The following is a 12,621-nucleotide window of genomic DNA, read 5'->3' as shown; positions in this document are numbered from 1 at the left end:
TTGGTCCAACCCTAATCAAACACAGCTGATCCAACTAATCAAGAAGTTCTTAACTACTAGAGACTATTAAGCAGGTGTGAGTTGAAGGTGGTTGGAGCTAAACTATGGAGAGCTGCGTCCCTCCAGGAATTGAGTTTGAGACCATTGCTTTTCAAGTAAAGACATCTTCACCTGCAACACTTTCATTGAACAACCAAAGCTATCTTTAAAACAAAAATTACATCAATGTTTTTAGGTCATGTTTTTTACATAACAAAATCTACTCTACAAATCAATTCTTCTACATCCCCCCTCAAAAAATTAACAAGCACAATCATTAAGATTCACCCAAGAAATCACACAAGTTAGAATAAAAGTGCAAATCATTTTAATTTTTGTGAATTCTCCAGCTGGTTTAGCAAATATATACAGTGAAATTCATCCTGCTATCTTCAGTTCATCTAAGATAATTCCCACCCACGTCATTTTAAATGCGTTCACCATTCAGCAGATGAGAGTTCAACAACACCTCGGCGTTAAAAATACACTGCGTAAAAACATCGACAGGGTAAAATAGGGAGTGAAATGACAGATCATAACAGCAGCTAAAATCAAGACACTATAGATATGGCACTACGACTGCTCGCCTGTTAATTGTCCACTGAGCCAGAAAGGTATGAAATCGGAAAACTTTAAAAGACATATTCAAGTTATTGTGATAAAGTATCATTCAGGTTGGTGGTGGTGCACGTGAAGGTCTGAGTGAAACCTCCACAAAAGATTGTCTCAGCTGAGTGGCTTTCCACTTCCAGCTGGTTCACTCTCTCATACACACACGTACATTCACTCACTCTCACAACACACATTTCTTTATTATCAAGTTATTGCCACAGTTGCCATGCACTACCATATACATAGCGAGGGTGAGTTCTACATCTATGTGTAAACTTTTGTGCAAGTGTGTTTGGCCCTACGTGCAAGCACATAACGCAGTCACAACATACAGTCTAGTGATGTACAGGAAGCTCAATCAAAGGCACTTCTGAGGAACACACACAATAGAATATGTGGCCTATAATAGCGTTATGAGGTAAACTCACATGTATGTACATCACGCAACCATGTCTGCTGATACAAACAAGCAATTCTAACTAAAATCAATCTGTTTAAACCAACGTCACATTTCGTAAGCCATTTTGGAGGGGGAGGAAGGGTTCTTTGTGCAAATTTTCTTCGATCATATTCAACACTTAAGTGCACAACCAACACCGACCTTACGCTCAGGCGCTTGTCAACCATTTCTGACACACAATACTATTTAAACAGATGCTCTAATACGAGTTAAGGCACCAAGCCAGCACAAGAACCAAACATGGTGACACTGACACGTGCTGAAAAGAGGAAGGCAGGGAGATCAAGAACAAGGTGGAGAGAGAGAGAAGAAAAGACCAGCTAAGTCGCTCAAGTCAGCATGGGCACGTCGTCTTCAGAGGTTGTGTCATCAGAGAGAGGAATCAGCAATACTTCATCTTCAGAGGAAGAAGAAGAAAAAGAGGGGGATGCGGAAAGAGGGAGCGAAGTAGTGGACGGAGAGGGTCTGAAACGCGAAATACTCCGTCCGAGGGTGTGGAAGAGAGACGCCAGGGAGGGACTGCTGGGTGGGGCAGTGATGGGTGGGGTTTGTTGCGCTTCAGCAGATTCGACTGGCTGGAAAGGAAAAGGAGGCGGGGGAGATGGAGAAGGTGGAGGAGCCTCGGCTTGCTGCTGCGTTTCTGTCTGTTGGGATAAACCCAGTTTTTGAGTCAAGGACTGACTGAAAGCCTCTGTGGCCACTGAGGAGGCTCCAGGACTTGACTGACTTGGCTGAGTACTAGAATTAGCAGCTTCTGTCTGTTGAGAAGAAGAGGCCGTGGTCTGTGTTGGTCTGGAGGTGGCTCTGGGAATCAAGCCCCATCTTCGTAAGCGTCGCACCGCTCTGCGGACAAATCGAGGCCTGCGTCTTCGCCGTAGAGAGGAAGCATTGTCTTGTCTGAGAAGCTGCAGTATTCCTCGCAGAGAGAGAGAGACAGTCTGGAAAAATAACACATTATAATCAAATACAGATGCAGTGTTATCAAATACTACTGCTCTCAATGCACTACGTTTCTATTTGTTTTTCAATGTAAACATGCTGGACTGATGTGTGTGACCGTTACACGTTACACTTGCAAGTGCTGCGCATGCGAGCGTCATTTTAGACGTTGTGTCAAGTTGAACATACACACAGCGCAGTTCATCGCTGTCAGCTCCAAAAGCAGTGGACCAATAAGAAGAGCTTGGATGAAGGGCAACTGTTGTGAGCTTCTGTTTATAGAAAGTTGGCATGACAACTGTTTCATTTACAATGATATCAGGGCTGAGGATGTGCTCATTGTGGCTTTGTCCAGATATCCTGAGTTATATGATACATCTTGAAAAGCTTTTTGTAACATATTGTTTCCCTATTTCTAATGGGCCCATTATTTTATCATGTTCACAATATCATGCCATGTGAAAATTACACTAGGCTGCGCTTCTTTAAACCCATTCCTGAGCACAGCGCCTCACACTTCTAGAAGCAAAGACGCGTTTGGTATGAATTAGCCATTATGTCCATCATGGCTTAAAGGTGCAGTAGGTGATCTTCCACAATCCTAACAGCTAAGCATAAATCTCTGAATCACAGTCCGAGCACAGCAAAAGAACCCTCTCTCATGTGTTAAAAGCAACTAGTGCTTGCAAGCCAAACTGACATGCTATTTCAGAGCAAATATTTACAGTTGCATGGTAAACAATGTAGGGAGAGACTAGGCAGATTAGCTGTATTTACTTGTGTTTTGTTGTTAAACTAATTAAAATCTACATTATCGATGCTGTAAAAGGTCCCTTACCAAACTGAAAATAGTCTTATCAATCTTTCATCTGAAGATTTTACTGGCTGAACAACACTTCTGTGAAGATATAACCCATTTGTAACAACAACATCTAACGTTTAATCAGCTTTGCGTGAAGCTAAAATAGTTTTAAAACAGAACATTACCTGTCTAAGAGAAATCTTTTAGTCATTGTGTCATCCTTTCTCCAGCGTGCAAAAGTAACTCAAATACTGATTCAGGTTTTTAAAAAGTTTTGATTTAGCAGGTTTTTAACGATCGCGTGCATGCTCTATTTCCCTCTCGTGAACGCGCGGCAGTTGGTGGAGCTGCGTTCAAAAGGTTGCGTAGTTGTTCAAACCTGCATTTGCTGACAGACAGATTGGGCTACTTATCGGTAATATGAGAGATGTCGGCCAGACTCTATTTGATTGGATGAACATTTTTTAGATTTATGCCTTACCCAAAACATAAAAATACATATAAACACATTTAGATCATTTATTTTAATCATTACTATTAGACTGTGAAGAGACTTTTGTTGACCAGCACAACAAAAAATGCTTTTGAAGACAATCACCTACTGCACCTTTAATGTTGCATTAATCACACCGTATGCGCTTTTTGCAATAAGAGGTGCCTTTTTTGAACGATTTACTAACAGCCGCGAGTGCGCCTTAGCTAAACCAGCCTTAGCTGTTATGAACTGCCTATTTCTCTCAGCCTGTATGCATTGAAACAGTAACTCTTGCCTCATTGGGGTTCTCAGTAGGGAAGTCTTCCACTGGTGGGATGATTCCCTGAGCAATCAGCTGACCATAAGAGGGCGGGGCCTGCTGCTGGATCAGTTCAGCCTCCTGCCGAGTGATTGGTGCGAACAAGCTGAGAAAGCAAGAGCACACAGAAATAGTAAGACACCACATAGAAAAAGGCACTACTGAAAGTCATATTTAAAAATCTTTTAAGCTAATCTGATGACAATCTACTTTAGGATGTTTTACCTGTACTCTCGCGTACGTAGTGAGTACAGCTTACAAGTGCAGCCCATTGCGATGACAAGCAGAAGTCCGCAAACCAGACTTCCAACAGTAGCTGCGGTTATGACCTTTCGGGGCAGGGTGGCAGTGCAGTTAAGCTCATCGGTGCCATCCTTACAGTCCACCTGTCCATCACAGCGCCAGCTCTCAAACACACACCTGCTCAATTAAATAAATGGCAACACATGTAAAACACACAATATCCAATCAAACAATGGGCAGAACGCAAACGCTCGTTTCTAACCACACACAAACCTGTCACTGTCGCAGTGAAATGTCCCAGGTTGGCAGATGGTACATTCTCTTTCATCCGTTCCATCGGGACAGTTGAGCTGGTAGTTGCAGCGCTCGTGAAACGAATAGCAGACAGGGTTTTCTGTTTGGTGGCCCGCTTTCTTAATTCCTCCCATCGCACATAAGAAAGATCCAGCCTTGCAGCCCCAGCACGCTTCCTCATCCAGGCCTGTTTCAGGACAGTCCCAGTGCCCATCGCACCGCTGGTCTGCAGTGTAACAGCCTCCAAGTGATCCTCCGCAAAGCTCCTCCCATGGAAGGCAGTAATCTGTGATGCGATAGGTTGCATTAAAGCCCCGACCTTCCAGTACAGGTTCCCTGCGGTAGATCAGCGAAAGCAAGCCAGTGCGAGATTCCACTTCAACTGCTTTGTTATTGGACACAAAGGTGATCTGTAGTAATCCAAGAGAGGCAGCATTAGACTTCATATTAACAAATGTTGAAATGGTATGACAGTTTGAACCAGAGATGCCCAAAGTAGAGAGGAATGAAGATGAAGAGAGTTGGGGTGAATGCCTTTAAAAGAGATCATCATTTCTAATTTGACATAACATTTTTAGTTTGTTTGTTTTATTGCTGTGCTACAAAAAAGCCAATCGAAATTAAATGTTTCAATTAAATGTTGTAAATGATTTTTTAACATAAGAGAGGACTATACAGAAGACTCCATTCTGTTATAAATGAGATTGCTTTCGTTTTTTACTTTAATAAGTTTATTATAAAATAAACATGCTGTATTAGTTAATATAAAGCAATGTTTTCTAGTTATTCTTAAATATGATAAAATAAATTAGAAAATTAGCCATGGCAACTATATTAACTTTCGCCCACAAGCCTCAAACAGGTTTGGTTTTTGACCCTTCATATGAAAAAGTTTGGGCACCCCTGGTTTAACTGAACAACAAGTTTGACAATCAGAGTTTCTACTCTAAGTCAAATATCAAATTCCCTGAATCCCCTTGCACCGACAACAATGCTGAATATCTATAACCTGTAATGATTGAGATATGAAACATAGGCCTCTGTTGTTTTTTTAATTTTAAAATGTTTTTTACTTGAATATTATTTTTTAGTATTTAGTAGCCACTATCTGAATGACAATTTATAATTTATCTTCAAATTTGGACCCTCTTTAAAGAGGTTATTTTGAAGTCAAACTCCCAAAAGTTATTATCGCTACATGCTAGCTTTATTAAAGAGGCACAGACTGCATTTTACTTAAAGTAAGTTATTGCCAATTTAAAAAAGGAAAAGAATGAAGCAGAAAAATAGCCTAACTATAAAAAACAGACATGAAACAATAAGATCCCATGAAATTGAAATAAAGTTTTTAAGATGTTAGTATAAGTATTGTACGTTTTTAGGAAGTTTTTTAGGAAATCTATAAGCTAGTGTGCTCCAAAACTCGTGTTTAGAAGATTTAAACTGATAAAAACATGTAAGGCTTATAGTTTGCCACTTCCGCCTAAATAGATCAATGTTTTTTCCCCAATCACCTCATACTTCATTTCTTATCAAATCGTGTGACCAATCAAATGCTGTCTAGAATCTGACATGCACCGCCCCCATCAAGACGCTTCACATTTGATGCAGTTGAGGTCAATCATTTTCACTGGCAGAGCACAACGCTACTGCTTGTTTTATAAAAAGGGAAGAAGCTACACGATGTTCAATCCTGTCTTTGTGTTTCGGTTGAGATTATGTCAAACACTGAATAAAATGCACATTTTAAAGCACTTCACGGGACCTTTAAACAAATATGGTAATGAAAAATGACATCTAAATAAATGCAAACTAAAATTCAAAGCAACAAACTAAATGACTTGGACAGAAAAGTATACTATTTACCTGACTTTCAATGTCTAGAATAGGCATTTATAATTCAATAACTCGTAAGACCCCTGGACAATGCAGAGTAAAACTCACTGTTTTAATGATGTTCCCCATGCCATAGGGTTGGTCTGTGATTGTGATCAAGTCCTTAACACCTAGGTCCAGTTGCTGAAGCTCTAATTTGAGCGGTCGTGAATCTTGGGGGTCAACTGTCCACACACATTCCATCTTCTGTCCTGTGGGGACAGGGGGAGTAAACGACCCATAAAATGCTTTTAAGTATCCTCCACATGGCCCTCCTTGTGGCAACAAGGGAAAGTCCGGGATTTTAGGAGGGGGTGCATCTGTGCTCAATAATGAGATTGTGGAGGTGGTGGTTTCAAAGGGAGGGAGGTCATTTAGGCTATTGTCTATGGGTGGTTCAGGACTGTAACATCCGTCTTCGTCCGACCCAAGTTCATCACCAACACCAAGGCATTCAACTCGTCCGTTACAGCGCCATGATGCCGGGAGACAACGCTCACTGTAACATTCAAACTCGCCTGGAAAACAGGGACCTGAGTCTGGAGAGGTGGAGGAAAAAGAATTAACACTCCAGATAAAATGTTTTACAAAAACTACTCATTTTCTTTCACTGTGATGAACCATACCTTTAAAATATGATAGACGGAACCCTGTTACAGGGAAAATATGTGGAATGAAGTGGTGCGTCACTGTAATGTTTCCACCGGTCATCTCAAATGGTGCTGGAAGCTGGGAACCACAGAGTTTGAAAGGGCTGCCAGTGAGAGGAACCACAGAGACCCATTGCCGCCCACATCTCATATTAAACTGGGAAAAACTTCAAAACACATGCACACAAAGGAAATTTCAGGTAATCTAAAAAGAGATCATGTATAGATCAAAGCAATCTGTCACGGTGTAACAACAAGAACCGAAATGAGAACAGATCATTCAACATAATTTTGTTGAATTTCTTGTTTTAATATACACACAAGGTTTAATCATGCACAGAAGCTTTCATTGACAAATCAAAAGCTACCTGATGATCACACGCTCCCCAACTTTCGAGGTTATTAGCCAACTGCAGTTAAGTGTATGGTAAGGCCAGGAATGATACGGAGAGTTATGAATCTCTCCTTGTCTGGATTGAAGTATTTTGGGTGAATGATCACAAAGAGCTGAAACAGTCAATAAACAAAACAAATCTTTACAGTTGTGCTCTGGTCTACAACAATAAACAAAATATATGACTTGTTGGAAGATCTATCATTTGGAATTATTTAAAAACATCTAAACACAATTCTGAAGGATGCAATATGTAAATGTGATCACAATGGCAAAAAAAGTTTGCACCAAACACCAAAACAGCTGTTTATCTTCCGTCAACATGGCAAATTCACATGAAAAACCTGAACATAATGCATGGGGAAATATTTATTTCTTTACAAAACTACTACATTTATTTTGTGAACATTTGTTTCACAACCGTAACTCTGATCCGATGAAGTGTTTGTGATAAAAGATTGAATGACTAGCACAGGACAACCAATATGTAAACATATTTGACATACCGATAGCTCAAAAATATTATGAGATTTTAATTGTAATGCTTAAATTTTGTCTTCACAATGACTATTCTAGTCAGGAATGTTATATTTTTAACTGAGGCATTGGGTGTGGATGTTAAAGCGAGTGTTCAGACTGAGAAACAAACAAATGACCTGTTTACACCCGGCAATAAGATGCATTTGGTCAACTGGATGAGCAGTTAGACACATTCTTATTTACACTTTTTTTGTAATTGGTCTCTTTTGTCCAACTTTAAACCCTTTCCTGTTAATATGTTTGGGGGTTTTCTGATCTTTCCATCCAATTTAGTGACATAAGTATGCAAAAGCAACATATGATTACCAAAGGGGACATCAGCTTACATTTCTGCTTTGACAACCGCAAAGCTATGCCGAACTCTTTGGGTCGGTTTGAATAAGGACTGGTTAGAAAAACTGCTTGAAACCAAATGTACAATCTCAAACGGCAATGGCTGACATGTTAGCAACACGTCCTGTCTTGTTTAAGAACTAGGTCAGCAGGCTGGTATTTTTGTGGGTGTTTGCTAAATGTCAATAAAGCGCTTACACTATGAATGTAATCTGGTTAATGTGTTATTAACTACCTATAAAAGTGTTTAAAAGTGGATTAACTAACAACATTTTAGACTGTATTTACTAGCATTGTCTGAGTGTGATTGAACTGACAAAAACATTAGAGAAATGTGAAGTGCTTTCTTACCAGCACTGAAGACCAGCTTCAGAGTGCAAGGAACTGTGGAAAGAGAATACAAAAGTTATTTACATAAACAAAAAAAATTCTAAACGTTGTTTTTGGCCATTTATCAAAAATTAAATGTAATCATTTTTAGGTTTGACCCTAAAGTTGTGTTATGTTATGGGAAGGTAAAGTTTTTAATGTATGTTACCTAAGCTAAGTCATAAGTGTTAATTTTTGGATTTTATACATCACCAGAAAGCTGAATAAATAAGCTCTTCATTGATGAAGAGTATTGTTTGCAAGGATAACATTAGCCCAAGATACAACTATCTGAAAATATGGAGGGGAAAAAACTATTGCAAAAATTGCCTGTAAAGTTGTCCACATTAAGTTCTTAGTAGCTTTTTTTATATATATTTACAGCAGATAAGTAACAGGTAGATCATTTTACTTAAAATGTTAATGACTTTTGGCATAAAGGTAAAATTGCAAATTTTTCAACAATGTATTGTCTTCTGGGGGCAACACGGTGGTGCAGTGGGTAGCACTGTTGCCTCACAGCAAGAAGGTTGCTGGTTTAAGCCCCGGCTAGGTCAGTTGGCATTCCCGTGTGGAGTTTGCATATTCTCCACGTGTTAATGTGGGTTTGCTCAGGGTGCTCCGGTTTCCCCCACAGTCCAAAGAGTAGGTAAATTGGGTAAGCCGAATTGTCTTTAGTATATGTGGGTACAACCTGGTCCTCCAGGTTGGGGGATGAGTGTTGGCCAACAACCCACCTCATAAAAACTAGATGTTACGAAACACCAATATGTTGCGGCTAAATATCAACTTTGATATAAATGGCCTAGGGAGTAATTAAGTAAGTAAGTATTGTCATCTATTTATACAAATGTAACTGCAACTTAACACATATAAGAACAGTTTTCCTCAGATGTATACACATAATATAAAACTATTGCTCCCCATATTTGTGTTAAATACACTTATAGACAAGATTGTATCTTACCTGTTAAAAACAAAAGACCTAAGAAGCAAAGGCTGTGTAAAACAGACATTCTATCAAGCCAGTTACTGTCAATGATTCATGAAAAAAACTAATTAAAATACAATTTATGGAAGAATTTTGGTCAGTTTATCCATCAGCTCGCCACAATGACATGCGCCATCATCACCAATGCATCTTGCTGGAAGTGTTTAGCTGTGAAGACAAAAATAAATGCCATAACCATTTCAGACAAAGAAAGCAGGCTCTCGGAGCATATATGCCTTTGTTTTTTTTTTGTTTTTTTAACAAATGATTCAATAGGAAAACTAGTGTGTCAACATACAATATGTCAACATACATTATGAATTCGACATAAAAATACTCAGTAATTGATTAAAAATCGATTTCGAAAGGATGACTTCCTGTCTCACTTTCGTCCCAACAGTGACGCAAGTCGGTGTTAGGCAGAATAGCACTGCGATGTTTATTCACGAAACAGTCAAACTAGTCAGTGACACTTCATATATACAGTCATGAAATATACTTAAGCTCGTTTCCTCGAATTTAAACTGTAAGAAATGCAACCGACTAGCGTCTAAACTGACATATAATTCGGAAAGTTTTCGCCAGCTTTTTTTCACTCGCCTGATCTTTGCTAAAGCTAGCTGGCTTCCTGTCACTTAATCTACTACATAAAAGTACACAATTAAGGCATGGCGTCATAATATAAACTATTTCAAACCATGCCGCTTCGATTGTACGTACAGTATTGTTTTGTGACTTTATGTTTATCGTACCTTTTCTCTTCCTCGCTTGTTGACATTCGCTCCCAGCCACTTCCGTAAGTTCTGTCTCGTAGGTGGGAGAAAAGACGCCACCCATCTACGTTCCAGTGACGCTCTGCACAACGCTTTCAGTCTGTAATATTCATCTTCCAACACCAGATGCCAGCATATAGCGCTTTATTTCCAGCATTTGGTTGCCGTAAGTAGGTTACAGTTACACTTCTTTTACGCTTAGGCTACTCAGCTATTTGTTTTAAGTTGGAAGATTGATCATATATATTTGATTTCCACAACTGTCATCATGAATCAAAAAAACCTTTGTCACAAGTGTCTTTTTTTATTGAGGTGTATACATCAAATGAAAGCTGCATGAATAAGCTTTCCATACCATTGATGTACTTTGTTAGGATACGATAATACTATTTGACCAAGATCCAATTTTTTAAATAACTAGAATCTTCGTTGAACATGATTGACATGAACATGACATGGAACATGATCAATGACCTATATTTTCATAATATATGCCTACACACAATAACGTTTTCTGGTCCAGGGTCACATTTTCTAATATAGCCTAGTGTTCACTATTAAAATAATTACAATAAACTCTGTATTTTCGCTGGTGGAAGATAGACAGTAAAAGGCAGAATACTTTAAATCAGCGGAATCAAAATTTGCCTTTTGCTAAAGTCATTTGTTTTTTTTTTCTCATTAAAGTACCCACAGCACCCCATATTCACAGGAAAAACAGAATTGTTGACATTTTAAGGTTTAAGGTTTATTTAAAAAGAAAAACAGAAGTATCACATGGTCCTAGGCATTCAGACCCTTTCTCAATATTTAGTAAAGCACCCTTTTGTTCGAAATACAGCTATGATTCTTCCTTGAAGATCCTCTCCAGTTCTCTCAGGTTGGATGGTAGACGTTGGTGGACAGCCATTTTTAGGTCTCTCCAGAGATGCTTAATTGGGTTTAAGTCAGGGCTCTGGCTGGGTCATTCAAGTACAGATACGGAGATGTTGTGAAGCCACTCCTTTGTTATTTTAGCTGTGTGCTTAGGGTCATTGTCTTGTTGGAAGGTAAAGCTTCGTCCCAGTCTCAGAAATGTGACTGGTCCTAAGCACTCTGGAGAAGGTTGTCGTCCAGGATATTCCTGTACTTGGCCAGCACCTGATTTAAATAAATGAGTGTCACAGCAAATGCTCTGAATATAAATTTTTATTTAAAATTTTTATTATTTATTGAACAGCTTATAATTTTAGTAGAATGGTTATACTTTTTGGTGAATTTTATTGATTACAATTTTAATGTATTTGTTTTTATTGGTGGCCAATTTTTTACCATTAATTGTTGTAAAGTTAAGCCTATGTGTGTTTGAGGAAAAGTTATTTTGTATTAAAATTCTAACTTGTCCAAAGTATATATCTTCACAGAATATCTGCATTTTAAGGCAAGTTGGCTGAAATAGTAAAAGTAAAAGAAAAAGACCACAAAAGATAAATAGATATAGACTGTGCAGATGTTCTCCTTTGTCTGAGGAAGAAACCATAGCAACAGGCTACTCCAGCTGCAATCTGTTATATGGACACTGTGTACAAAACTACTGTAAAACGCAATAAAACAAATGTTTGAAAACAAAACTAATCAAGTGTTTGGAAAAATCTTGGCTGCAGTAAAATATGCAAGATAAAGTTCTTAATGTCACATGTATTTATTTATTTATTTATTTATTTAATTGTTTGTTTGTTTGTTTGTCTGTTTATTAGTTTGTTTGTTTGTTTGTTTATTAAATAAATAGATAATGATAATTTCTTATTTATTTATTTATTTAATTATTCATAAATAAATGTATAATAAACTTTATAAATAAATAAATTGTTTATTTATTTATTTATGAACCCTTATTTATTTATTTATTTATTTGTTTGTTTGTTTGTTTGTTTGTTTGTTTGCTTGTTACACATTACCCTGGACAACCAAATGCATTTGTTTAAGTGTTTTATCAGATTTGCTAATTCTCAACACCTGTCCAAAGGGAGGCTTGACTAAATGAAAATAAAATAGATACAAATAACATTATAACTCTTTACATAAATTTACTGAAGGCAAAAGCAAAGGCGTGTGATCAAACAAACTAATAGTAGACTATTTGTGCAAACACTGCTGTTTTGTTCTTAACCACTTTTAAGAAATCATTGTGCTTATTGTTGCAACAAACATTAAATTAAATTAACAAGACGAAATTAAATGAACAAAATAAAAATGTTGCACCAACCATTTCTAATTAATGTTTAAAATTATTTTTGTAGAAATCATGATAAATTACCTCTCAAATCTATACATTTTAAAAAAATAATATAATTAATTACAAAAGTGTCCGCAAAGACTGAAAGACATTTGCAATATACAGAGGATTATGTTGTTAATTTGACATTTCTGCTTATCAAAGAATTTAAGGAAAATATATGGTTTCCTCAAAAAAGGAAGCAGATTCATTAGTGTTTTTGACAGGCTGTTTATAATAAGATTTATCGTTACACAAT

The 12,621-nt window shown here is 37.7% G+C and overlaps 1 protein-coding gene across 1 annotated transcript; it reads right to left on the bottom strand.

Moving 5' to 3' along the window:
- Positions 1–350: 350 nt before the first annotated feature.
- lrp10 (low density lipoprotein receptor-related protein 10) lies at positions 351–10,145 on the bottom strand. Its single transcript, XM_683767.10, has 10 exons — positions 10,088–10,145; positions 9,312–9,503; positions 8,327–8,359; positions 7,077–7,215; positions 6,685–6,875; positions 6,128–6,597; positions 4,163–4,593; positions 3,872–4,066; positions 3,623–3,752; positions 351–2,049 (listed from the first exon to the last, which is right to left on the bottom strand). The coding sequence occupies exons 2-10, from the start codon at positions 9,358–9,360 to the stop codon at positions 1,441–1,443; spliced, it is 2,247 nt and encodes a 748-aa protein (XP_688859.4). The 5' UTR covers positions 9,361–9,503; positions 10,088–10,145; the 3' UTR covers positions 351–1,440.
- Positions 10,146–12,621: the final 2,476 nt, after the last annotated feature.

The sequence above is a fragment of the Danio rerio genome, chromosome 7 (assembly GCF_049306965.1).
Source record: "Danio rerio strain Tuebingen ecotype United States chromosome 7, GRCz12tu, whole genome shotgun sequence".
Taxonomy (NCBI): Eukaryota; Metazoa; Chordata; class Actinopteri; order Cypriniformes; family Danionidae; genus Danio; species Danio rerio.
This window is presented reverse-complemented; position numbering and strand designations above follow the sequence as displayed.